General features: G+C 36.7%; 1 protein-coding gene across 3 annotated transcripts in view; it reads left to right on the forward strand.

Moving 5' to 3' along the window:
* KAT6A (lysine acetyltransferase 6A) overlaps positions 1 to 26,346 on the forward strand; it is a 123,887-nt gene that overhangs the window by 83,724 nt on the left and 13,817 nt on the right. For all 3 annotated transcript variants that reach the window (XM_006097057.3, XM_023760851.1, XM_023760852.1), the window contains 7 exons: positions 6,440 to 6,555; positions 14,353 to 14,494; positions 16,432 to 16,593; positions 17,688 to 17,781; positions 19,529 to 19,760; positions 20,402 to 20,609; positions 24,308 to 24,910. In XM_006097057.3, the coding sequence (XP_006097119.1) occupies positions 6,440 to 6,555; positions 14,353 to 14,494; positions 16,432 to 16,593; positions 17,688 to 17,781; positions 19,529 to 19,760; positions 20,402 to 20,609; positions 24,308 to 24,910 (1,557 nt within the window). The remainder of the gene's footprint in view (positions 1 to 6,439; positions 6,556 to 14,352; positions 14,495 to 16,431; positions 16,594 to 17,687; positions 17,782 to 19,528; positions 19,761 to 20,401; positions 20,610 to 24,307; positions 24,911 to 26,346) is intronic.

The raw sequence follows: 26,346 nt of genomic DNA on the forward strand, positions 1-26,346 counted from the left end.
GGGATCAGCCCGAGCTGGTTTGGCTCAGTGGATAGAGCGTCAGCCTTCGGACGGAAGTGTCGCGGGTTCGATTCTGGTCAAGGGCACATGCCTGGGTTGTGGGCTCGATCCCCAGTAGGGGCGTGCAGGAGGCAGCCGATCAGTGATTCTCATTGATGTTTCTCTCTCTCTCTCTCCCTCCCTTCCTCTCTGAAATCAATAAAAATATTTTTTAAAAAAGAGAAAGAGAGAGAGATGGGGATCATTGTGGTAGTGGTCAATTATAATTCTTGATTATGTTTTGAAGGTAGACCCATATTAGGATATGCTATTGGATTGGATGGTTATGAAAACAAGGAGTAGCGTCCAGAGCACACTTGGTGGAGGAAGTTGCCATTTCAGTAGAGACATGCTGAATACAAAGGGCCGAAATAAATGGGTAATTGTTAACATAAAATAATAGAACATTTTAATAAAAATTATTTTTTTCTTGAACATTAACTTACCAAACACTGAATAACTGCACAAATTAATAAGCGTAACGCAAATAAACCTATTTTTCTTGTTCTCTGAAAGCAAAATATTTCCTGTTGCGCACACCAAACAAGTCAGTCCAAGACTAATGACGTGGCAATCGGCTGCTGAAATATTGGGTAATTGTTAACATAAAATAATAGAACATTTTAATAAAAATTATTTTTTTCTTGAACATTAACTTACCAAACACTGGATCATTAGTGAATGAAATGTTGTAGTTCATTATTAATAATTATGTATAACAGGATATTGTAAAAATTAAGTTTTTATTAAAACATTTCTTACATACCGTTATATTGGCTGGGCCACAAAAATATTCATTGTGGGCCGTGAGTTTGACATGCTTGCTAGAACACATTCAAGAGAGGAGCTAGCAAGTAGTGGGATGTATGTGTCTGGAATTCAACACACATAGGTTTGAGCTAAAAAATCTAAATTAAGGACTTGTCAGAAAGTTGGTGGTATTTGAAGGAATGAGACTAGATAGGATCACCAAAAGAGAAGAAAAGAGCTTTCAGGAGTCCTGGGATATTTAAACTTTTAGAGATTAGTGAAACTGAGAAGGAATGGCCAGTTAAACAAAAATGTCTCATTTCTTCCTCCCTCAGCCCCTGGCAACCACCATTCTGCTTTCTGTCTCTATGAACTTAATTACTCTAGATAGACCTCATATAAGTAGAATCGTATGATATTTGTCCATTTGTGTCTGGCTTATTTTACTTAGTATGTTTTCAAGGTTCATCTATATTGTAGCATGTATCAGAATTTCTTTCCTTTTTAAGGCTAAATAATATTTCATTGTATGTATTTACCATATCTTGTTTATCCACCCATTTGCCAATGGACACTTGCTTGCTTCCACCTTCTGGCTATCTATAATAATAAAGAGCTAATATGCAGATGGTCATCATGCCCTCACACCATCATGCCGTAACAGCTCAAACACTCAGCACTGGGGAGAGAGGAATGGGGACCAGCCAGGCTGCGGCCTGGGAGAGGGACAAGCCACCCGCCCTGCGATCCCGGGTGCCAGCAGCTGGGGCTGTGGCCCGGGAGAGGGACAAGCCGCCTGCCCCACAGTTGCCTGCGGCTGCGGCCGGTCTGGGCAAAGCCAGCCCGGGTCCTGTGTACCTGTGGCTGGCCAGAGAGAGGGAAGTCTGGGTCCCGGGTGTCTGTGACCAGCGGGAGGAGGGAATCCTGGGTTCCAGGTGCAGGGTGAGGCAGAGGCGGTTAGGGGCAGTCAGGCCAGCAGGGGAGCAGTTAGGGGCGATCAGGCAGGCAGAGGGGTTAGGGGCGATCAGGCAGGCAGGCAAGCAGTTAGGAGCCAGCGGTCCTGGATTGCGAGTGGCAGTCAGATATCCCCCGAGGAGTCCTGGATTGGAGGAGGGTGCAGGCTGGGCTGAGGACCAGCCGCCCTCCTCCCGGTGCACCGGGCCTCTAGTTGTGAATAATGATTTTGTGAACCTGAGAGGACAAATATCTATTCAAGTTCCTGCTTTCCATTCTTATCTACCCAGGAGTGAATTTGCTGATTCAAATTGTAATTTTATTTTTTTAGAAACTGCCATACTGTTTTCCACAGTGGCTGCACCATTTTACATTTGCATCAGCAATGCACAAGAGTTACACTTTCTTCACATCCTTGTAAAACAATTGCTGTTTTCTGATTTTTTGTTTTGTTCTATTTTTTTATAGTAGCCATTATAATGAGTATGAAGTCATATCTCATTGTCTGCATTTGCTTTTCTCTAATGATTAGTTATGTTGAACATCTTTCATGTACTTATTGGCCATCTATGTATCTTTTTTGCAGAATGAAAAAGAAATTTATTACCCATCTTACAATAAGATCTCACTTAACTCAATTGTTGGCAAACATGATTTGAACTGACATGAGACTATATGTATTCTTATCCCATTTAATGTGAATATTCATGTTTTGCTAAAGAAATATCAATGATATCAGTTTATGGAGTGTCCCTGAATCCTACAAGAGTTGTCGATTTAAGATACATATACTAGTATGTATTGTAATACTTTCCTAACATCAGAAAAATTCAGAATTCCAAAGCACATTGTCTTCCAAGAGTTTTGGATAAAATTCTGTGTACTTGGAGCATCATTTTTTTGGAAAACTAAGTTTCAGTTCAAAAAAACATACAGACTTTTGGAATTCAAATCATTAATTAGTTGAGGGCTACCCATATTTCCTATCTCACTTCTACCCATTCTGTTCTTTATGCTTTACTCTTGATATTTCTGTTCTGGAAGTTTTTGCCTCTTAACCTGTCTGAGCCGTGTGTTTTCCCCCCCTTATCTATAAAGTGAGCACATTGTTTTCTATGAGGAATGGATTGTGGGGATTCAATGAGATAGTGATATAAGGTGCAAATCTGGCACAGTACATGTTCCACAAATGCTGATTCTCTTTATTAAGTTCATGCTCTCTCCATTTGGGAGCATGTGAACTCATTCTTACATATCTCTTTCATCATGTAACTTTTAATCCCAAATGGATGGAATTACTTTTATTATACTGTTTCTATGGGAAAATGTTCAAATACCAAAAAGACATCTCTTTCCCCCACATTTCACATTCTCATATTGATAATAAGGGTGCAGTATAACCCTCCACTCCCACTTCAAAATGCCATTTGTTTACCCAGGGGAGATGGAGAAGGAAGGTCGAGAGGGAGGTATCTAATGGAGGGCAAAGGGAAGGGAGCAGCAGGGTTGTATCTACATGAATTGTAATTTTCATATTTGTACTAGATCTGGATTTGAGGGTATTACAAGAGTGGCCTCTGTATATTGGAAATTGGAATTAGATAAGTGACTTAATGGAAGTGGAGTTTTTATAGAGGAGTAATAATCTTTCTTATAAACTGTTATTAATAAAAGTTCCATTATCTAGAGTAGGCACATTTAAAATTATCTTCTGGTTTAACCCAATTACTAGTACATTTAGTGCCCCCCTTAACTTTTTTAGATTAAAAAGTCTATTCTGGCCTGGAATATGTCATCTTTTAAAATTTTTGGCATATTCAAATGAGGAGGGTACAAAGTAGCAGAACCTGAATTAACAGTTTTAAAAAATACTTTTGTGCTCTCAATTATATCAGGTATCTGCTGCTTTGGAAAGTTGAGTGTTTAACAAAAGAGTATTTTGGATGAAATTTAAAAATAAAAAGGCTTACCCGAGGTGATTTGTAATTCAGATTGACAATTTGACTTTGGCAAGGCCTGGCTTAATTACTGGTTTAGATGCAGCTTTTGCTTCCTCACAGCATAGAGCCTTTGTTAACTTCTAAACCAATGATGGCAAACCTATGACACGCGTGTCAAAGGTGACACGTGAACTCATTTTTTTGGTTGATTTTTCTTTGTTAAATGGCATTTAAATATATAAAATAAATATCACAAATATAAGTCTTTGTTTTACTATGGTGGCAAATATCAAAAAATTTCTATATGTGACATGGCACCAGAGTTAAGTTAGGGTTTTTCAAAATGCTGACACGCCGAGCTCAAAAGGTTCGCCATCACTGTTCTAAACCTTAGTAAAGGGAAACACACTGGCTCAGGAAACTCACCAGGGAATTGGAGGTGGTGGAGGACAGAGGTGGATGAGCGCATGTGCCAGACGTTTTACAGTGCACAAAGGTGAGAGTAGGTGAGGGAGTGGGGAAATCTGCTGCGAGGTTCGTTTTACAGACTCTCTTTGTTGCGGTGATGTGCAAGCAATTATACTGGAATTGGATAACCAATTTCACATCAGGCATCCACCTGGAAGAGCCACGGGCGGCTGATGGGAAAGCTCCCAAACAACAGGCAGTGCTGCAGCAGGTGCATGTTTTCAACTTTTGTGCTTCCTGTTTGATCCTTGACTCAGGAAATTATATCTAGTTTCTGATACTTGGTAACTCTGATATTTTCTATACTGTTCTTGTTATTTTGAGCTGTGAAGATAGGTTGATTAATAAAAGATACAACTTTATTACTTAGAATACTTGATTCTGGTTATTTTGAGCTGTGAAGATAGCTTATAATTAATAAAAGATACACCTTTATTAATTGGAATACTTGATTCTGGAATGTAGTTTAAAGAACAATGTTTTTAAAACCTACAAAGTTCTATTTTGGTTTTGAGAAATGAAAATATCTTATTTTAACCCTGTCTTATCTATTTCCTTATGATTTTTGCCTTTGGAAGATATTTCCAGTATGCCTTGGTGTCATAACACAATTCATCCAACTTAATAAGTGTTTGTCTTTTGTTTTGAGGTGTCTAAGGAAGAGGTTGAGGTTTCACTTGGCTGTATTCCAGTATGAAACCTGAGATAGGTCCCCTGGCTTTTTAGAAAAGAAAACAGAAAGACCAGGGAGAGTGTTCAAATGAGATGTGGTGAAGAGGCTTCTTCTTTAAATGAATTTCTATTTAAAAAGTGAATAAAAAGCTCTGATCTTTTCAGTTTTGTAGAGGGGTGTGTGTGTGCGCACACGCGGGGCACTGTCTATCAATGGGCTCCAACAAGGGACTTTTAAAATCTCTACCTTTTTCTTTTTAAAAAAAATTTAAAATCCTCACCTGAGGATCTGTTTATTGATTTTAGGGGTGGGGGGGACATCCATGTGAGAGAGGAACATTGATCAGTTGCCTCCCATATACCCCCTGACCCGAATCAAACCTGCAACCTGGGTATGTGCCCCAACTGGGAATCAAATCCACAACCTTTTTGGTGCATGGAACGTTGCTCCAAACAACTGAGCCACCCAGCCAGGGCCTATTTTTTTTTTTAAGTCAGTTAATGTTTGTAGAATATCCATGATAAATATGCATATACATGCACATTTGTTATGTACATAATATACACACCTAGGTATATATGAATATGTTGCTATATTAGGTGTAGAGGAAATCAAATTACCTGATCTTTATAGTCCTTAACAATGACTTATATTGGAATTGCTGGTATGGAAGTCATAAAGGCTTTACAAGTTATTCTTTTTAGAAAGTGTAGTTATTCAGATTATTGCAGGGATGAGAGCATAGAGGTTGTTTTTATTTTTTTTATTATTTTTTATTTTTAAATATATTTTTATGGATTTCAGAGAGGAAGGGAGAGGGGGAGAGAGATAGAAACATCAATGATGAGAGAGAATCATTGATCAGCTGCCTCCTGCACGCCCCCAACTGGGGACTGAGCCCGCAACCCGGGCATGTGCCCTTGACCAGAATTATACCGGGAACCTTTTAGTCCGCAGGCCGCTACTCTATCCACTGAGCCAAACCAGCTAGGGCGAGGTTGTTTTTATTATAAATACAAAGTAGATAAAAGGGATAACAGTATGTGTATAGCGGAGTATTTTTTTCTTTGGTCAAATCTCTGAAGAGCTTCTTATGAAGGGAATTTTATGGGCAGTGCAAAATGAAGACTCTTTTGATACTTGTTTTGCCATATTCTTTTTTATTGTTCTTAAATACCTACGTTCCCAAACCAGACAATCATTTTTTACTGTATGTGCTCACATGTGCTCACAGGTCATTTCTGTTGTCAGTGAGGCACCATGTATCTATATATGCATTAGATATATGTCTATTCCAGCAGTTTCTCTTTAATAACTAAGTCATTAAGGGCATGAGTTTAGTTGAGGAAAGGATTCACAATATTATTAAACATGGAAATCCAGTGACACCAACCTTATTAGGCTCTAAGATTTATCAGCATTTTTGTTTTTCATTTGGGTGCTTTAGTTAAGAAATAATACAGCTTATTTCAAAACTTGTTAGCTTGTTCTTGGCTCTTTTGTTCTCATGGAATTTTGAGAAGACAAATTTAGATTCAGATTGTTTTTTGCTTTGTTATCTGTCTCAGTGTATTTAATTTAGTTAAATTTTGTAATGTGTTTTTTGCCTGCACAGAAAGTTGGAGTGACTGGCCCCCCTGATCCACAAGTCCGCTGTCCCTCTGTAATTGAGTTTGGGAAATATGAAATTCACACCTGGTACTCTTCCCCATATCCTCAAGAATACTCAAGGTATGTTTTGAGAGACCCTTTACCTTCTATTTTTCAATTCATAGAACTTCAGTTCTAGAAGGGATCCTCAGGACATTTTAGTCTATTTCATCTTTTTACATTTGAAGAAACTAGTGGCTTTTAAATGTCTGTAATAGCAGCATACTTTGGCAGTCACTTAATCCTAGTCGCCTTTAGATTTGTTTTCCTGTAATTTGCCCAAAAGCTGATACTTAAAATTGGAAACCCGACACATGGTCATAATGAAAGGGGAACGTTTTTTCTTTAAGACAATTTGCCTTTATATTACTCACACTAAGAATTAAAAGAGAGAAAGAGATTCTTATACTTATCCATAAGTTTCACCGAGTAGCCTTTTATCTAAATTTTTATAATTTAACAGACTTAATGTTTTTCCCTCCAGAAATAATTGGATAAATGGTATTAAATTATATATAAATAGCTCAGGTTTCCAGATATAAAAATTGATCAGTCACCAGCTTTTTGGGATGAGGCATTGTGTTCAGTAGAGCCAAATTGTTTCATGATTCAACTGTGACACATAAGTGCCCTTAGAAGTTACCCAACTCTACCTCAGTTTCCTCATCTTTAAAATGGGGATAATAATAGTAATGACCTCATAGGATTTGTTGTGAACATTGCATGGATTAAAACATTAGAAAATGGTAAGTGCTCAATAATGTCAGTTATTATTATGTATGGTTTAAATTAAAAGAGTTGAAAAATAAGATTTGATAAGAAAATTAAACATGGTTACCATTTTGAAGTATAGCAGTCTACTACATTAATGCTCTCTTTAATCTGTAAATTATGCCACAGTTTGCTATTTAACAGGTTGGTGCTCTGTGGGTTAAACACATATTCAAAGTACTCATTGTATGACTTTTTACCTATCTAGTAACATTGCTTGTCCAAAATATTAGCAAAAATAATTATGACAACATGAATTCATTTAGTGACTTACATTATGTAGAGTGCTTTAACATGGATTATTTCCAGGGAGGTGGGAAAAGGCCAGTATATTTGTTAAAAAACGAAAACTCAGTATTTTTTTACATTTTCTTTTTATATAAATTGCTGTCTAGTTTCCAAGTCTAGCAGAAATAGAAAAATAGGAGTGAGAATGTTATTTCAGACAGACCTCAGTGAGAAAAGAAAAAAGAAAAGAAAAGAAATCAGAAGAGAAAGCGAAACTCCAGGAAACTAACACACAAGCTCATGAAACAGCAATTGAGAGCCGTTTATTACAAGGTCTGTTAGCCCTAAACACTGTGGTAGGTCTTCAAAGCAGCATCCTATTTATATCATGGAATAACAACAACCTGAGATTGTTAAAAGAAGATTATATATATATATATATATATATATATATATATAAATATATATAAAATGACATATATGTTAAAAGAGAACAGAAAAATTCTCAACTACCTATAGAACTCAGGTATTAAAGACAACTTACTCCTTAGGAGTTCTAAATAGCCAAGATGAAATATGCTGAGGGATTAATTTCTTCATTAGGTTTAAAATAAAATATTACCATTTATTAGTGAGCTCTTTTCTTTGCAAACTATGCACATTACTACAAGAGTGCTCAGCTTAGAAAAGAAAGCTTGTTCAATGTGTGTATCAACTGTTTTAGGGATTGTGGTATAGATAGACTGATACCACAGGTACCTTGTCTCTTCTACTCAAGGGGAAGAGAGGAAATCAATTGATTCAGGAATGGAAATAGAGTCAGTCTCAGCACTTGCTTATCAAGAGTATTGATAAGAATTGAACCATGAAGCTGTTGTCAAGGTTGTTAAAAGGCTTCATTAAGAATGTTACATTTTGCCGAAACCGGTTTGGCTCAGTGGATAGAGCGTCGGCCTGCAGACTGAAGAGTCCCAGGTTCGATTCTGGTCAAGGGCATGTACCTTGGTTGCGGGCACATCCCCAGTGGGAGATGTGCAGGAGGCAGCTGATCGATGTTTCTCTCTCATCGATGTTTCTAACTCTCTATCTCTCTCCCTTCCTCTCTGTAAAAAATCAATAAAATATATTTAAAAAAAAAAAAAGAATGTTACATTTTGTTTTGATGAGATTATCACTAAAACCAGATTTCTTAATCAGGTTTCAGGGAATTGGTTGTCAGTGAAGGAATAAACATTGCTAGCAGAAAAATAACAAGTATAATAGGAATCAGAGAGCAGCAATAGGACAGGAGCTATAAAAATTCAACAACTTTAAATAGAATTTTAGATACTTTCTATGTATTTTCTTATTCATTGTGGAGTTTTCCCTGAAATTTCCATCAGAAAAGATTCTGTAATTTTATAGGTTCTTTAATAATTGTGACTTTTTTTCTGTCTTTGTATTCATAATTATCTTGGTTGCATTTTTAAGTAAAACTATGTATATCTATTTAAACTTAAAAATATATATTTTTATTGATTTCAGAGAGAAAGGGAGAGGGAGTGAGAGAGATATAAACATCAGTAATGAAAGAGAATCTTTGATCAGCTGCCTCCTGCATGCCCCCTATTGGGGATCGAACCCACAATCTGAGCATGTGCGCTGACTAGAGAATCGAACCATGACCTCCTGGTTCATAGGTCGATGCTCAACCACAGAGCCACACCTGCCAGGCAAAAGAATTACATATATCTATTTAAATGAGTTTTGTCTTGTTTTACTTCTGAGTTCTTTTAAACTTGAGTTGACGAAAATGTTTAGAGATACTATGTTTTCCAAATAATAATTCTGTATCCTTAACTTTATTAATGACTTTATCATTCTGTGTTAAATTACTTATAAATTATTTTTTAAAGGTTTTAAACACTTTTAAAAATTGCAGATTCCAATGCATGTAAAAAGAGGACAATTAGAGCAAACAAACAAAAAGATCACAAGAGGAAAATAACTTTTGGAAAGTGGAATTAAGTATTATCTCCCATAATGTCAAACATTTGTGTGTGCATTGTTTTTTATTTGTTTGTTTTTTTTTTGTTTTTTTTTTGTTAATTCTTACCAGAGGATATTTTTTCCAGAGAGAGTGGAAGGAAGGGAGGGAGTGAGGGAGAGAGAGAGAGAGAGACAGAGAGACAGAGAGAGAAACATTGATATGAGAGAGTCATATCGACTGGTTGCCTTCCGCACGCAAACCCAAAATCCAGGCACATGCCCTTGACCGGGAATTGAACCCGAGACCCTTTGGTGTGAAGACCAACACTGAGCAGTATGGTCCAGGGCTGTGTATGCATTGTATATTAAGTAATCTTGCATCCCTGACTTAAAACAAAACAAAGTGAAACAACAATGAAGCAATAGTAGTACTCATTTGGAGTGGTATGATTCAGTGTCAGACGTTGAAGAGTTAAATTAGAGTTTTAACCCTGAATTTCTTCAACAGGGCCATGTGATGCTCATACATGGTAGACAGGTTCACAGAGAGCCCCACTCTCCCAGTAAAAAAACATGACAGAGGAGTTACTATAATCATGGCATATCGTCTACTCCTGAGCTGTTTAGAGCTTAGCTTCATAATAACCTCTTTGCTACAAGATCATCTTGAGATCCTAGGCAGATTCCCACATAATTGAGTAGCTTAGGAAGTTTCCTTAACCTTTTGATCCTGTTCCTAACTTGATTCATTGTTCAGCAGTCGCCAACCTTTCGGACCTCACAGACCACCGGTTGGCAACCGCTGGTATAGATTATGTATAGCTCCTGTTACTGAAGAATGCATTCTTAAAGTCTTTGAATGACCATTAAATGATGGAGTAAAATGAATGCAAGGAGAATAAAAATATTCATAGTACTAATTATAAATAATAGCAGCTTTATTTACCATTTGTTGAGCTTGGTACTGAATTAAACATTTCTGGAGTAATTCTGTAAGGTGGATATTACTATCTTTGTTTTATAGACCAGGGCCCAGCAAACTTATTCAAGATCATACAGTTTAAAGTGTCAGAACCAAGATTTAATCTCACTTTTCTCTTCCATATAGCCATAACCTTTAACCACTGTGCTTGCACTATTCCATGTAGCATCTGTACCTAGCTTGTTCTCATGTAGCTGGTACCATTCATTACCTTTTTAAAAAAATATATTTTTATTGATTTCAGAGAGGAAGGGAGAGAGAGAGAGATAGAAACATCAATGATGAGAGAGAATTATTGATTGGCTGCCTCCTGCCTGCCTCTTATTGGGGAACGAGCCTGCAACCCAGGCATGTGCCCTTGACTGGAATTAAACTGGGATCTTTCAGTCCGCAGGCCGACACTCTATCCACTGAACCAAACCAGCCAGGGCTTATTCATTACCTTTGATTCAAGTGATATTTGTTATAATTTTTATTATGGTATTAAAATTTTACTACAAAGTAAAATTTATGAAGGCCATATAAAATGCTACTATGTTGGGCAATGTTAAAAGCCATGAAGGAATCCCTGGGAAGAATATTTGCATCATTGTAGAAGTAAGGGAAGCAGTGCTTCCAAAGCACACAGCTGTAGCACAGTCCTAACTTCACAGGCTAGGCTAGGGTGTCAACATAGTGACTGACTTTAGAATAAATTTCAAGTGTGGAGCTACACCCCATGATGAAGTTGATCAGAGCAACCATACCCCTATTTGATAATCAAATCTAAGGTGCTGTCAGGAAAATGACAAAAGCAGCATCCAGCAATATTCTCTAGGCTTAGGAGTATTCCTAATCTCCATAACTATACTTTATTTCATGTGATCTAATATTCGTTCTTGATGATGTATTTTTTTCAATGACAGAACTGCAGTTATTGGTACTATTACTAGAAAAACACTTTGTTTTTTCAGGACTTTTATCAGATGATTCCCTTTAGATTAGCAGTATTATCCCAGTGGGCCTGATTATAGTAAAGTAAGAGGCTTTTAAAATGTTTCCAGCAAGAATGAATTGGAATGAAGTAGATCATGATTCTGCTTCCTTTTACTTTATTGTTTATCATATAATAAGATTTGCTAAAGTTGTTTTTTTTTTTTACTCATCAATAAAATGCTTTACATCTTATTAATCCAAAGAAATAGCATGAATTCATAATTTACCTGATAAGACTTGGCAGTAATTTTCTCAGAGATTTCATTTTTTCTGATGTTGTCTTAAACAACTTGCTTACCTAGTAGAGCTTTTAAAAAAGTTATGCTTCTCTCATAGACCTTAGGAAATAAATTGTATTTTATTTTCATGTACTGAGACCTAAAAGTTTAATTAGATGCTTTTAAAGTTGGCATTTATCTTTACCATAACCTGGAGAAAGTTATAGCCTGTCACTCACTGGCTCTTTTCCTTTCCTTTCTTCATTATTTCCTTCCTTTCCTTCCATTTCTTTCCTTCCTTTCTCTCCATTCCTATCTGCACTCCTCCTCCTCGCCTCCACCCCACCCCCATTATTTTTAAAAGCACAGAATTTTGTTTAGGTTTCTCAGATTCACATTGTGGGGAATATTTAGTTGTAATGTTTAGCTCTTAAAGTAAAACTGTACTCAGGGATTCTTCTGTATCTTCTTCATGTTGCAACAAGTTAAAGTAATTGCTTATTGAGAATTTAGCACAGGTAAATAAAGATAAGTAGTAGAATAGTGAGAGGGCATGAATTATAGTTGTATAAAATCCAGATATTCAGGAAGACAGTCTACCAGTTGGGGCCATTTTATTCTGAGATATTTTAACTGATGGTAAAGAAGGAAAAAACTGTTTATCCTGCTGCCCTTCCTTTCTGAGTAGTTTGAGACAACCTGCAAAGGAAATAAACAAAGTAGCCTAGGGAACCTTTCTTTTCCATGTTTTGGGTCTTGCTTCTTGACTTCAATTTATAATGTCAGTCATTTGTTTTATTCAGTACTTTATTTGGAATACGTTTTATGCTAATGTATAATTTTATGTTGTTTTCGTTTGGCTAATACTAGAGATTTTGGAAAACAGTATTACATGTTGTAGACATTTAGAATATTATACTTCAATAGTTCCTTGGAAGTTTTTAGTGTGCTAAACGACAGTTTAAAAATAATGCCAAAACCGGTTTGGCTCAGTGGATAGAGCGTCGGCCTGCGGACTGAAAGGTCCCAGGTTCGATTCCGGTCAAGGGCATGTACCTGGCTTGCGGGCACATCCCCAGTAGGAGATGTGCAGGAGGCAGCTGATCGATGTTTCTCTCTCATCGATGTTTCTAACTCTCTATCTCTCTCCCTTCCTCTCTGTAAAAAATCAATAAAATATATTTAAAAAAAAATAAGATGTGGAAGAAAAAAAAAATAAGATGTGGTATAGGAAGAATTAATGTAAATTCCCAAGGGAGAAGGGAAAAAAATCACATGCCCTTTCCCACCCTTATTTTAGCATGAAACACTTAGTACATACAAGACTAGTGTTCCATAAATATACCTTTGGAGAGGGTTTAGTTGAATGTTAAATGTTCTCAGAAAAATAATTATGCTTTAAAAACTGCTTCTAAAGTAGACTTGAAAAAATAGTATGGTCTTCACACTTTAACAAATCAAACATTTGTGTGTGTTAATCTACCTTTTTTTTTTTTAATTCCAGGGTAATCTTTTAAAGCATAGCTATCCAAACTGATAGTAACTAAATTAATACGTTTTTTAAATTTTCTTCAGCCTCAATACTTATTTATTTATATGAGAGAAGATAAAGTAATTTATTTGGGGTATATTTTTTGTCATCGTATAATTCAGTATTTTGCATATGCAATTTTAAGGACGGTATCATCTCAGATTACTAGGACATGATCAGTTCTGGACACATTTCAGGATGCAAGGGTTACAAGAGGTGTACATTTTATAATAGAAGAGCCATGTGGTCTTCTGGGCTCAGACTAAAATAGGTATAAAACTTGCTGTTTTTAAATTTAGGTTATATTCCTTCCATTATGAACCGATCTGATCACTTAATTTCATTGCCTAGCTCCTCATTAAAAGGACATTATAAGGAAGAAGTCCTGTTAAACTACTGCTAAAATAGCAAGACTAAATATGAAGTAATAGCAGAGAACATCTGGAAGAATAATTTGAACTTTTATTTCACTTGTTGAGTAATAGGCTTTTGAGTTGCAGAATTGAATGTGATATTTAACCAGAGGGAAAGCCAGAATTTCAGGAGTGGAAGAAGGAGGTACTATAATATGTCCTAACTTGGAAAAAACATATTCAATATTATAATTTTATACTTAAAAAGAAATATAAAATCTGCTTTTATGATATCCACTATATGTCCATTTTACTCAGCACTGTATGCCCAGTGTACAGGGCCTGACACAATACATATTCAGCAAATGTTTATTTTCTGATAGTAATGAATGAATGATTACAAATAAAGGAAGAAAGAGTATATAATTTGACAAAGTCTTCTTCACTTACTGGTATGTTCTTTTTTTTTTTTTACTGGTATGTTCTGAAGGTAGACTTTATTTTCTACTTATTGGAGGTTATCAAGGAGGAGAGAATGTGAGATTTTTTTTGTGTGTCTTGTCAAAGGGGTAACTTTTAAAAAGACTGCAAAGTATTAGTCAAATAGGAAGAACATGGAATTTTGTGTCTTGATTTCTCACCCTTGCTCTCCAGCTATTAGTTGGGTACTATTACCCAAATTAGTTTTATCTTTAGGTTTTTTTCTTTCTTTCATTTGATATATGGGGTTAATGATACATTCTCTGCCTTTTTACCTGTGTAGTAATGAGAGTAAAAAAAGAATTGTTGTGAAAGTTTAGTCTTATAAAATATAAAGCCCTGTCCCCTTTTTTGTTTAATTATTATTTATAGGCTGCCTAAACTATATCTTTGTGAATTCTGCCTAAAATATATGAAAAGTAGAACTATTCTACAGCAGCACATGAAGAAATGTGGTTGGTTCCATCCTCCTGCCAATGAGATTTACAGAAAGAATAACATATCTGTCTTTGAGGTAAAGTAGATGTTTAGTTGTCCTCTCCATTTCAAATATAATGCCACCTGTACTATATCTAATTGTGCAACTTGATTTGGGGGGGGGGGTGTTATTTTACTGTTGTTTATTCACTGTTCAGATAATTCTGCTGTTTGAGAAGCAGAATTAGGCCAATACAAATGTACCAAGTTCACAAGCTTGATCTCAAAATAAATTATTCTGTATTTCATTAAATTAATGATCAATTATATACTATATATCTATTTTATGTACAATTAAGAAGGAAAAAGTACTGTTAATGATTTGTAAGACTCCATTTGGTTATAAAATGCTACCTGGTTTTATATGTGTTTAGAAGTGATTAAATTTTGTCTTAGAATCTATGAACTGTGGCGTTTAAATGAAGAGATTTCTGTTGCTCTATTTAAAGGAATATTTGGAACAGGTATATTTAAATAGCAATAGTAAATATTAATATATTTTTCTGACTTCATGATGATATGACTTATCTATGCTTGTGAGTATTCTGTGTTGTTAGTGGTATTTAATGTCTTGATCCTCAGTTTTGTTTGATTGGCAATTATTGAGTACCTGCCGTGTGTTCAGTTCTTTTAATCACTAGAATTTACATTACTAGAATCCTAGTTGATAGAATTTCTAATTGTCGGGTCTGCTCAGTTTTTACTTTCTTGATCTTCCCTAAGTCTTTATTTCAGTTGAGGAATACAGAAGTGCTTCACCTTGGGGGGGAAGGGGAAAAGGTGTGGTGTATAGGACTGTTTCAGAGCAAATTGTTCCTCAACTCAAGCATATATTGGTGTACTAGTATATTTTAAAAGAAGTAATATTAAATTACTAAAATTGTTCAAAAGGTTTCAGTCTTGAAATGCCAGTGTGTTAGGGGTCTAATGTGGGCATCCATTGGCATTTTCATCAAAGAGTAAGCTCCAGCAACTCCAAGCGCACAGGGTGTCAGGAGCAATGAAGCCTAGTGCTCCTGATCTTGGCCAGCCCGAGTCTAACAAATATCCCATTTGCCAGGTTGCCAGGGAACCTGCTTAATAAAATCTCCCTCAGTAGTTTTATTTGGGGATAAATCTGGTCATGGCAGTCAGACTACATTGCTTTTGGCTGCTGGCACAGATTAGGTTATAGGTATTCCTTGTTTTATTTACATCGGTATTTTAGAAGTGGTTGCATTTAGATTTTCTATTATATTAAATAATTTTTAAAAAAGGAAACAGATCAGCTTGCCATCTGAAGGATTCCTGCAGTAAATCCTATATAATAAAAGGCTAATATGCAAAGTGACCGAATGGCAGAAAGACTGGTCGCTATGACGTGCACCAGGGGGCAGATGCTCAACACAGGAGCTGCCCCCTGGTGGTCATTGTGCTCCCACAGGGGTAGCGCCGCTCAGCCAGAAGCCAGGCTTATGGCTGGCGAGCCCAGTGGCAGTGGTGGGAGCCTCTCCCACCTCCATGGCAGTGCTAAGGATGTCCAACTGACGGACATCCATCTCAAAGTAATTTCTACCAAAGCATTAACACTAAGACATCAGTCGGACATCCCCCGAGGGCTCCTGGACTGCGAGAGGGTGTAGGCTGGGCTGAGGCGCCCCTTCCTCCCCCCCCCCACCCCCGCCCTGAGTGCACGGTTTTCGTGCACTGGGCCTCTAGTCTGTTATAAAAGCAAAAAGTGCTATTTTTAAAATGGCCATCAACTCCTTATCTAGCTATTCATGCTTTGTTGAATACAATTGTTTTAAAACAGGAGGTTTTCCTATAATCCTGCTGTTACCAGGGATAGCTTCCAGGTTCCAGTGTGTTCTGATCACTGACAGTTTCTCTTAGGCTGGACTGTGGATACTCAGAGGTGCTTGTAACTGACCTGTATTATTCTGGAACTAAAGAGAAACTCTGCTGACCATTTTGTTCTATTTTTTCTTCTTCTAGGTTGATGGGAATGTGAGTACCATTTATTGTCAGAACCTGTGCCTCTTGGCAAAGTTATTTCTTGACCACAAAACACTCTATTATGATGTGGAGCCATTTCTTTTTTATGTCCTAACACAGAATGATGTCAAGGGCTGCCACCTTGTTGGCTACTTTTCTAAAGTAAGTATATCAGCTTAAAATCTGTTTGAATTCATATGTAAATCTGAAACAATCTTTACTGGTTCTCACTAGGAGATACTACAGGGTACGGGACCTTCTGAGTGCCATCTAGCTTTTTAGAAAGGAAACTAGAAGGAACATTCAGGAACATACCAAGTGCTAGCTAGAAGGTACCTAGTAACATTCAACAGTCTTTATACTCTCCTAGGAACATGAACTGCTGGTTATACTCAAGAGGAAAAGTTTTAAATGACTTCTATTCCCATGGTGATAATAGAACTTGTGAAATAAACACAGTCATTACCTGCTTAAGTTCTCAGTTTAAATCTTCTCTTCCTAATTTGAATTTTAGGCACAGAAATAAAAGTAAGAAGAAATTTTTATTACAGGATATTTTTCTCCTTCCTTTAATCTTTTATTCTGTTGGGAGAAAAAAGTTTTGTTTTGTAGTCAAACAACATGAAAGATGTCTTTTTATTTAAGTAAGCCCAAGGTAAAATCTAAGTGAATAAAATAAGTAGAAGGACAGCTGGCTTTATAAGCATTTTGTTAGTAGGCTATTTCAGTAGTTAAATGTAATTTAAGCTCTGTTACCTGGTTTGTAAAAATATAGTTGTACCTAACACTTTGGGACTATTATTTGTAAACATAGGGACAGTTTATAGGGAGGTGGGGCTGCACTGTGTAGCCCCAGAGGAGGAAATAAAAGCAGCTTTGAAATAGTTGATGGTGAATCTTAAAATTTCTGGAGTGCCATATTGATTCATAATTTGTAGCTTTGCAAAGTGATTGGGACTCAGATTCCTCTGCTCATTTTAGGCATTGACTTACTGTTTTTGAGTTGCATATGCTGTTGGATGGCGTCGTTTATTTTATAATTTTATTCTTCTGGGATAGTTGCTTTGTGGGTAATGGCAGTGACTTAACATTATCCTATCTCCTCCCTGTGGGGTATTTTTTCTTGATGTGCATTGTTATTCCCAAAGGACCAGAGCTGTGGTTTTGACTGTTAGTATTTGTTTCTTAATATTTAGCATTGTTACTCATCTTTATCAGCTTATTGTTTTAAACTTGGCTTCTGTTTTCTCCACTAGGAAAAGCACTGCCAACAGAAATACAACGTTTCCTGTATAATGATTCTTCCCCAATACCAGCGTAAGGGCTATGGCAGGTTTCTCATCGATTTCAGTAAGTACTATAACATAATTTCTTGTTATCTCTACTTATGGACCATGTGTGTGTGCACGTGTGAGTGTGTATAATATTTTAAAGATTTGCAGATGATTTATTGCTTGTCATACTGCTGTATGGAACTTTAAAACTTAAAGTCATGAATTTTTTTTTCTTTTGGTTGGACATTAAATATTTTTAAATAGCTAATATTAAATACCAACTTCCTTGAATTTGCAACTGTTAAGTTACAATGGAACGTAGTTTTATATAGTAATTCTAACTCACAATACTAAACATTGTATATCTGCTTAACTTAATATTAATAAAGATGTACAGCACCTGCCCTAATTTTATTACCCAAAATGTGTGCATCATTTTTTAGTTATAGGCTTTCTACTTAATGGTTAAAAATATGTGATGCACCTTTAAAAATCTTAAAATTAAATGATAAGGAAATAATTTAATCTGAGTTAAATATTGAAAGCTAATGGTTCTAAAAAGGTAATTGTGGAACTAGAATTTTGTTTTACACATTGATAATCTTGCTTAGGAATTAATGTATGTTCGTAATAAATTTTATATTGATTATAAAATAGTGATATTTGAGGGAATATTTTCTCAGATAATGCTAAAAATAGTATTTTGAAAATATTCAGAAACAGTGGTTTAAACTAAGGATTTTGACAATAGGCAAGCCTTCTAAATATCAGATGATTATATTGCCAGTGTTAAGAAGTTAATTCTTATATAGACCAGTAAAGCTTATTCTCCTTGGCCTTAGACTATACAATTGACCATATTTTACTGGAAATAAAATTGGTTATTTTGTAAATTTTCTTGGTCTTTTTGGATTAGTAGTAGAGAGTGAATATTGATATATTGACATATTGATATATTGTTTTGAAATAGGACTCATGACTGAACATATTATGTCATTAAGTGACATAGGGGAAATATTATGCTGGTTAGTCTTTTTTTGAGATATGCAAACAATATGATTACAGTGTTTGTCTTCAATTATTTTTTGTAAATGTAATATATTTTCCCACATTACCGTTCTTAGATTGATTTTATGTTAAATGACAAAAAACATTTCTTCTGGCATCTCCATTTTTGATACTTTCCTTTAGAATTGATGCCTTCTTTTTCCTGTTCTTAAGAGTCATGCACAAGACAAGAGGACGAAGTAATACCATTATACACTCACAGTGACACCCTTATTCCTGCTTACCAAGAATTAGGGTGATAGGTAATTGTGAGGAGAGCTTTGGTTGAAGTGAGAAATTGTCATCTAATACTCTCTCAAAGAACCACAATATTAATAGATAGGATTACATAAACACTGGCATTCTTTTGTGTTGTTCAATTCAGATATAACTCTTGCCATCTAGTGGTCCAAGGAAAACATTGCAAGGGTGGTTTTCTATAGTACATTAAATAAAAAACATTGCCTTAAACTTACTAATGCAGCCCATCAATATGAAGTCCTGATTTTTAACAGTTTGAATATTATAACAATGTTTATGTTAAGTATAGACTAAGTGATACTAGCCTAATGTTCATTGTAGACAAATTATGTAATCTTCCTGCAAATTGGTTTTCAAGTAATTTTGCAATTTTATGTTTTTTCTTGAAGGAATTTGCTTTTGTAATTATTATTGCTTACAATACTTAGATTGGTTGTGGAAGAGGGGATTGTTATGTTGGTGAATTAGCTTAATTTAGGCTCTCTGACATACTTGTAATTTGGGGGTTTCTTTAGGTTATTTGTTATCAAAGCGCGAAGGCCAAGCAGGGTCTCCAGAGAAACCATTATCCGATCTAGGTCGTCTTTCCTACATGGCTTATTGGAAAAGTGTAATATTGGAGTGCCTTTATCACCAAAATGACAAGCAAATCAGCATTAAGAAGTTAAGTAAGTTGACTGGAATCTGTCCTCAAGACATTACTTCCACACTCCACCACCTAAGAATGCTGGACTTCCGTAGTGACCAGTGAGTATTACATTCTTTTGTATACCTTTGAAGGACAATTAGGTGGAGGCAGCCAAATTATTGATGGAAGAACATAAACTAATATAAATAATACATTTGGTGATCCTCAGACATCATTTTCCTTTCTATGATATTTGATACTATTGACCATATTTTTTTAAAACTATTTTTGACCTTCCTAATGTTTGAATGTTATTTTCTAGTATCAGGAGTTTCTTCAACCCTAGAAACAATTTCACATAAATTATACCCATGATTTATTTCCATATAACATGGTACAAAATGAAATATAGATCAAAGGAAAGAGCTCACCTTTATCTAGAAAGGAAGCATTTGAGCTAGAAATATGGAGAATAGGAGGTAAAGTTCAGGGAAGTATTAGAAATTCTGAGATTGGGAGTGTGAGACAATAAATGGTTAAAATAATTTCATCCCTTGCTGTTGTTGAGTGTTAAGTATCTAACTTCATATTTCTTAGCTATCTCATGTGATGGCCTATTTCTGTATTTCAGCTTCCCAGGCTTGCTATTTTTGAAGCATTTATCATCATCTCCAGGGTTTTCTGGGCATTATGGTTCTGTATTCATTGTTAGGTACTCCTTGTACATTGTTGATTGCTATAAACTTTTCTTTGGTTCCAGATTTGTAATTATCCGCCGGGAAAAACTTATTCAGGATCACATGACAAAACTTCAGCTGAATTTGCGACCTGTAGATGTAGATCCAGAATGCTTGCGCTGGACTCCTGTCATAGTCTCCAATTCTGTTGTCTCAGAGGAAGAAGAAGAGGAGGCTGAGGAAGGAGAAAGTGAAGAGCTGCAGTGCCAGGAAAGAGAATTAGAGACAAATGTAAGGACATGGGTAGTCTCTATTTTTTGTGACAGAAGGATATATTTTGGGTTTTCATGAGTATCTGTGATATATATAAATAAATTAAATAAACCAATGCAGTAAATTCACATTAGAATTTCAGAGTTTATTTTAATTCAGTTGTTGAACATCAACCCATGAATCAGGAGGTCGTGATTCAATTCCTGGTCAGGGCACATGCCTGGGTTGCAGGCTTGATCCCCGGTGAGGGGTGGGGGGAGGTTGGGGGGGCAGCTGATCTGTGATTCTCTCATCATTGATGTTTCTCTCTCTCTCCCTCCCTCTCTCTGAAATCAAAAACAAAACAAAACTGGATTTTATATACTTATTTGTATATTTTTAAGTCTTGGATCATTGGGAGACCTTCAAATTTGTTATGTGTTAACTTATGACTAAATATTTCTTACCAGAGTGCCAACAAGCAGCTAAATTTTAAGCTATATAGTAATTGAGGAATCAGAATTGAAACTAAATCTGACTTGTTAAAAATGAAAAGAAAATACATTTTCCTTAAGATAAAACATTATGGAATCATGTAAATGTGTATGTTTTCTAAGAGAGCACTAAATAGTTTAGTAGGTACACAGACATTTTTAGCCATTAAAAGGTTAAAGCCATTAAAGAGTTACAGCCTTTAAAAGGAGAGACTGTATAGATTTCAATATTTTTCTTCATGTGATTATACCTTTTAAAAAACAATTAAATCTTTATTGTTCAGATTATTACAGTTGTTCCTCTTTTATCCCCCCATAGCTCCCCTCCACCCGGTTCTCACCCTACCCTCTGCCCCTACCCCCCCCCCATCCTCATCCATAGGTGTACGATTTTTGTCCAGTCTCTTCCCGCACCCCCACACCCCTTTCCCCCTGAGCATAGTCAGTCCACTCCCTTTCTATGCCCCTGATTCTATTATATTTACCAGTGTATTCTGTTCATCAGATTATTTATTCATTTGATTTTTAGATTCACTTGTTGGTAGATGTTATTTGTTGTTCATAATTTGTATCTTTACCTTTTTCTTCTTCTTCCTCTTCTTAAAGGATACCCTTCAGCATTTCATATAATACTGGTTTGGTGGTGATGAACTCCTTTAGCTTTTTCTTATCAGTGAAGCTCTTTATCTGACCTTCAATTCTGAATGATAGCTTTGCTGGGTAAAGTAATCTTGGTTGTAGGTTCTTGCTATTCATCACTTTGAATATTTCTTGCCACTCCCTTCTGGCCTGCATAGTTTCTGTTGAGAAATCAGCTGCCAGTCGTATGGGTACTCCCTTGTAGGTAACTAACTGTTTTTCTCTTGCTGCTTTCAAGATTCTTTGTCTTTTGCTCTTGGCATTTTAATTATGATGTGTCTTGGTGTGGTCCTCTTTGAATTCCTTTTGTTTAGGGTTCTCTGTGCTTCCTGGACTTGTAAGTCTATTTCTTTCACCAGGTAGGGGAAGTTTTCTGTCATTATTTCTTCAAATAGGTTTTCAATATCTTGCTCTCGCTCTTCTTCTGGCACCTCCATAATTCGGATGTTGGTATGCTTGAAGTTGTCCCAGAGGCTCCTTACACTATCTTCATATTTTTGGATTCTTTTTTCTTTTTGTTTTTCAGGTTAGGTGATTTTTGCTTCTTCGTATTTCAAATCTTAACTTGATTCTTGCGATCCTCTAGTCTGCTGTTGGATCTCTGTATAATATTCTTTATTTCAGTCAGTGTATGCTTAATTTCTAGTTGGTCCTTTTTCATATCCTCAAGGGTCTCACTAAATTTATCGGCGGTTTCTAGAAAATTCTTGAAAAACCTTATAAGTGTGGTTTTGAACTCTATATCCAGTAGTTTGCTTTCCTCCATTTCTGTCATTTGTCACCTGTTTCTTTGTCTCCGCATTTTGGCTGCTTCCCTGTGTTGATAGGGTGGCTTTCTGTGCTAGGTGTCCGATAGGGCCCAGTGGCTTAGCTTCCCCAATTATCTGAGGTGGAAACTCTTGGTGCACCCCCTTGTCTTTGTGCACAGTCTTGTTGTAGTTAAGCCTTGATTGTTGTAGGTATCACTGGGAGGAATTGACCTCCAGGCCAATTGGCCGTGAGAATCAACTGTGTCTGCAGTGGGAGAACTTCTGAGCTGGAGACACTCTTCTGGGGCAAGACTTGCTTCAGTGGGGCTTTGGTGCTCACTGAGTCTGCCCCCTAAGTGTGTCCCTTCTGGATCTGAGGAGTTGTAATCTGGATGGTCCCACTCTGATCACTGGGTACACTGGCACTTGGATCTCTAAGGAGGTGCTAATTTAGCCTCTTCCTGAGGCTACCCAGCAGGAGCTATGGAGAGATCTCCAGATTCCTCTTCTTTATTTGGGGTTTGGAGGTGCCCAGATGAGGCCCAGCTGTGAAGCAATGCAACCTGCTGTGGGGCCTTGAGCCTTCTTTTAGAAGTTCTGGGTCTGTTTGGCCCAGCTGCAGCTTGTTAGGTAATTTTAAATTGCAAAGGGCCAGGCCTTTCATATGCAAAAGCCTCTGCGCACAGCTTGGGTGGAGCGGGGTCTCAGGGGATCAACAGGGTGGAGCAAGCAGCTATGGCTGCTGCTCAGTCCTACCCTAAGAGGCCCTGCATCTCAGTGTCCCGGTAATCGCTGCAAGCACCTCTGAGAGAAAGCCGCCCTCGAGTTCCGACTGATGCCCGACAGTCCAGTTTCTCCCCTTATGAGTCTGGGTCCCCAGAGACTCCCCCGGAACTGGAGTCAGGGCCATCGGGAGCTTGTGTCTCCCTCCCTATTGAAAAAGACAACTGTGTCCTCAGTTGCCAGCCCTTTCCACATGTGCCTCCGTACCTCTGCACTTTACTTCCGCACCTCCTCTGAGTCTCAGTGTGCTTTTCTCTTTCCTTCTTGTTGTAGAATTTCCACTCAGCCAGCCTTCCTGTGGTTCTGGATGGTGTCCGTTTTGTCTTTTAGTTGTATTTTTGAAGTGGTTGTGCGAGGCAGCAATTTCCGGTGTTTACCTATGCCGCCATCTTGGTTTCTCCCTGATCATACCTTTTTAAAAAAAGGTTCTTTCATCCTTTAAAAAATCTATGTCCTCCTTTGATAATGTAAACAAATTCTTGCCCCTTTTTAATGTGATTTAATTTTTAGAATTAAATTAAATAATCAGAATAAAAAGAAATTAAAATAATTATAGAAATTTTCTTTTATTTTTTTCAAACACCCCCTTTTTCTTGCTCATATTCCAGAGCCCATCTCCTCTCTGTTTATAAATTTTTATTTCTGAGAAGTTTCAGAAACTATCTCATTTAAAATTTATAAGAATAATAATATTCATTTTGTTTATTGAAAATAGTATTGCATAGTGTCTCAGAGCACCAGCTCTTGGGTCAGACTGTCTGGGTTTATATCCCAACTTCTTCATTTGCTGTTGCATGACTTGGGGTAACTTATTTAAACTTTTTATACCCCAGTTACCTAATCTATAAAATGGGCATATAATTATATTTTATACAATTATTGTGAAAATTAAATACCTTTTTAAAGCATTTAAAAGTGTCTGACACATAAGTAATATTCATGTTAGCTATTAAATAATAATTTTGTTTTTTTAAGCTCTGTTTTCTTATCTTAGTATTTAAAAGATCAAATAGGAGATAGTACTAGATAAAATTGAAAAATTAACCAGCGTGGTTTTATTTTCTGAAATCAGGTGGGAAAGTCTGCATCTCAGGAGAACAAAGAACAAGATTCTTATTCTTCAATAGAAAATGAAAAGAAACCAGAAGTTTTGGCACCAACCAGTTCTACACGTTTGAACAAACAAGTTCTTTCCCGGGATAGTCTTCCTGCAAATAATCAGCCATCTCGGAGAGGCCGCTGTGGAAGGAAGAACAAAAAAAACCAGGAACGTTTTGGTGATAAAGATTCTAAACTGCTCTTGGAAGAGTCATCAACTCCTCAGGAACAATATGGAGAATGTGAGGAAAAATCAGAAACCTCCCAAGAACAATACACTGAAAGCGAGGAACAGTCGGCAGCCTCTCAGGAGCAGCCAAGCCAGGATGGGAAGCCAGACATTCCCAAAAGAAGGCTAAGTGAAGGGATTGAGCTATGGCGGGGACATCTAAAGAAAAGCCCTGAGGTTCTGAAGTGTAGGTTACCAGAAGGCAATGATAGACTGTCCCGTCGCTATAGTGATGGTGACAAGGCTCTCCTCAGGGGCTTCAGTGAGAGTAGTGAGGAGGAAGAGGAGCCGGAAAGTCCTCGGTCCAACTCGCCACCAGTTCTTACAAAGCCCACATTGAAGCGAAAGGTAAAGCATTTCTTTGATGTCTTTCCTTCTTGCAGTTGCAGTTTATTGTATACACTTGTTCTCTTCTAGAGTTCTAAAAGAGTAAATATAGAAGTTCTTAGTGGGTTATTTTTTAAACTTTAAGCCTCAGTATATTGTTTCCAGTGACTATTTGAAATGTGTATGTGACTTCTATGATTCATGGTAATTAGCATAGAAGTCATAAGCTTATTTAAGGGTTGACAGACTGTTTTTCAGCTTGCTGTTTTGATATTTAAAAAATGACAGGGATTTAAAAAATATTTTTTAAATGTGTATAGTTTAGAAATGATTATATTAGAAAAGCAGAAGGAAGTATTGCATAGTTCCATGGAAAGTGGATGTATATTGGGGTGCTCAGAGCAAAGCCATTCATCTTATCTTGAGTAGTACTATTTTCCCTGTACTCTCACCTCCCTTCTCTCTCTCCCCTTTACTCCGCCAGTAGTTTGTCTTAACCACGTTTTAAAAATATTTTATAAGCTATATATTTCATCATTGTGCAAATTTTGAATGAGAGCCAGTTTGTTAAAAAATTCTGATGGTGATGATAGTGACTTTTGTTAAACTGTATAACAGAAATACTCCAGGCTATGGAGTCATCTTGAAGCATTGTCACAAGCGAGTCAGCCTGAAGTATGTCAGTTCTCTGGATGAGCCACCCTGTGGTAGTGAGGTGACAGCTTTCATACAAAGCAATGAAATAATTCCTTTCTTTGGCAGACCCTTAAAAAACAAAAGGTGGGGCTATTTATTTATTTTTTAAAAAGCTGTTCATTTTAGAACCATTTTAGATTTATAGAATTATTGCAAAGAAAGTACAGAACGTTTCTGTATTCCCCACATCCAGTTTCCCCTATTATTATCTTCTCGGGTTGATATGGTACATTTGTCACAAATAGTGAGCCAATTAATTGATATATTATTAACTAGAGTACATACTTTATCCAGATTTCCTCAGTTCTCCCAAATGTCCTTTTTCTGTTCCAGAATCCCATCCAGCATATCACATTACATTTAGTACTTATGTCTCCGTAGGCCCTTCTTGGTTATAATAGTTTCTCAGACTTTTTGTTTTTGGTGACCTTGAAAGTTTTGCGAATGTTCCTCATGATATTAGAATGGGGTAATATATTTTTAAGAAGAAGACCACAGAGGTAAAGTGCCATTCTCATCACATCATATAAAGGGTGTCAACTATCTAATATAATAAAAGAGAAACATGCAAATTGACCGCACCTCCGCTACGCCCCCAAGCCACGCCCACCAGCCAATCAGAGCGACTATATGCAAATTAACCCAACCAAGATGGTGGCCGGCAGCCACGGAGCTGGAGCAAGCAGGAGGCTTGGTTGCCCCCGCGATGGAGGAAGCCAAGCTTCCCGCCTGCCCTGGCCGGCTTTGGCCTCCGCTCAAGG

Source organism: Myotis lucifugus, unplaced genomic scaffold (assembly GCF_000147115.1).
Source record: "Myotis lucifugus unplaced genomic scaffold, Myoluc2.0 scaffold_194, whole genome shotgun sequence".
In the NCBI taxonomy this organism is placed as follows: Eukaryota; Metazoa; Chordata; class Mammalia; order Chiroptera; family Vespertilionidae; genus Myotis; species Myotis lucifugus.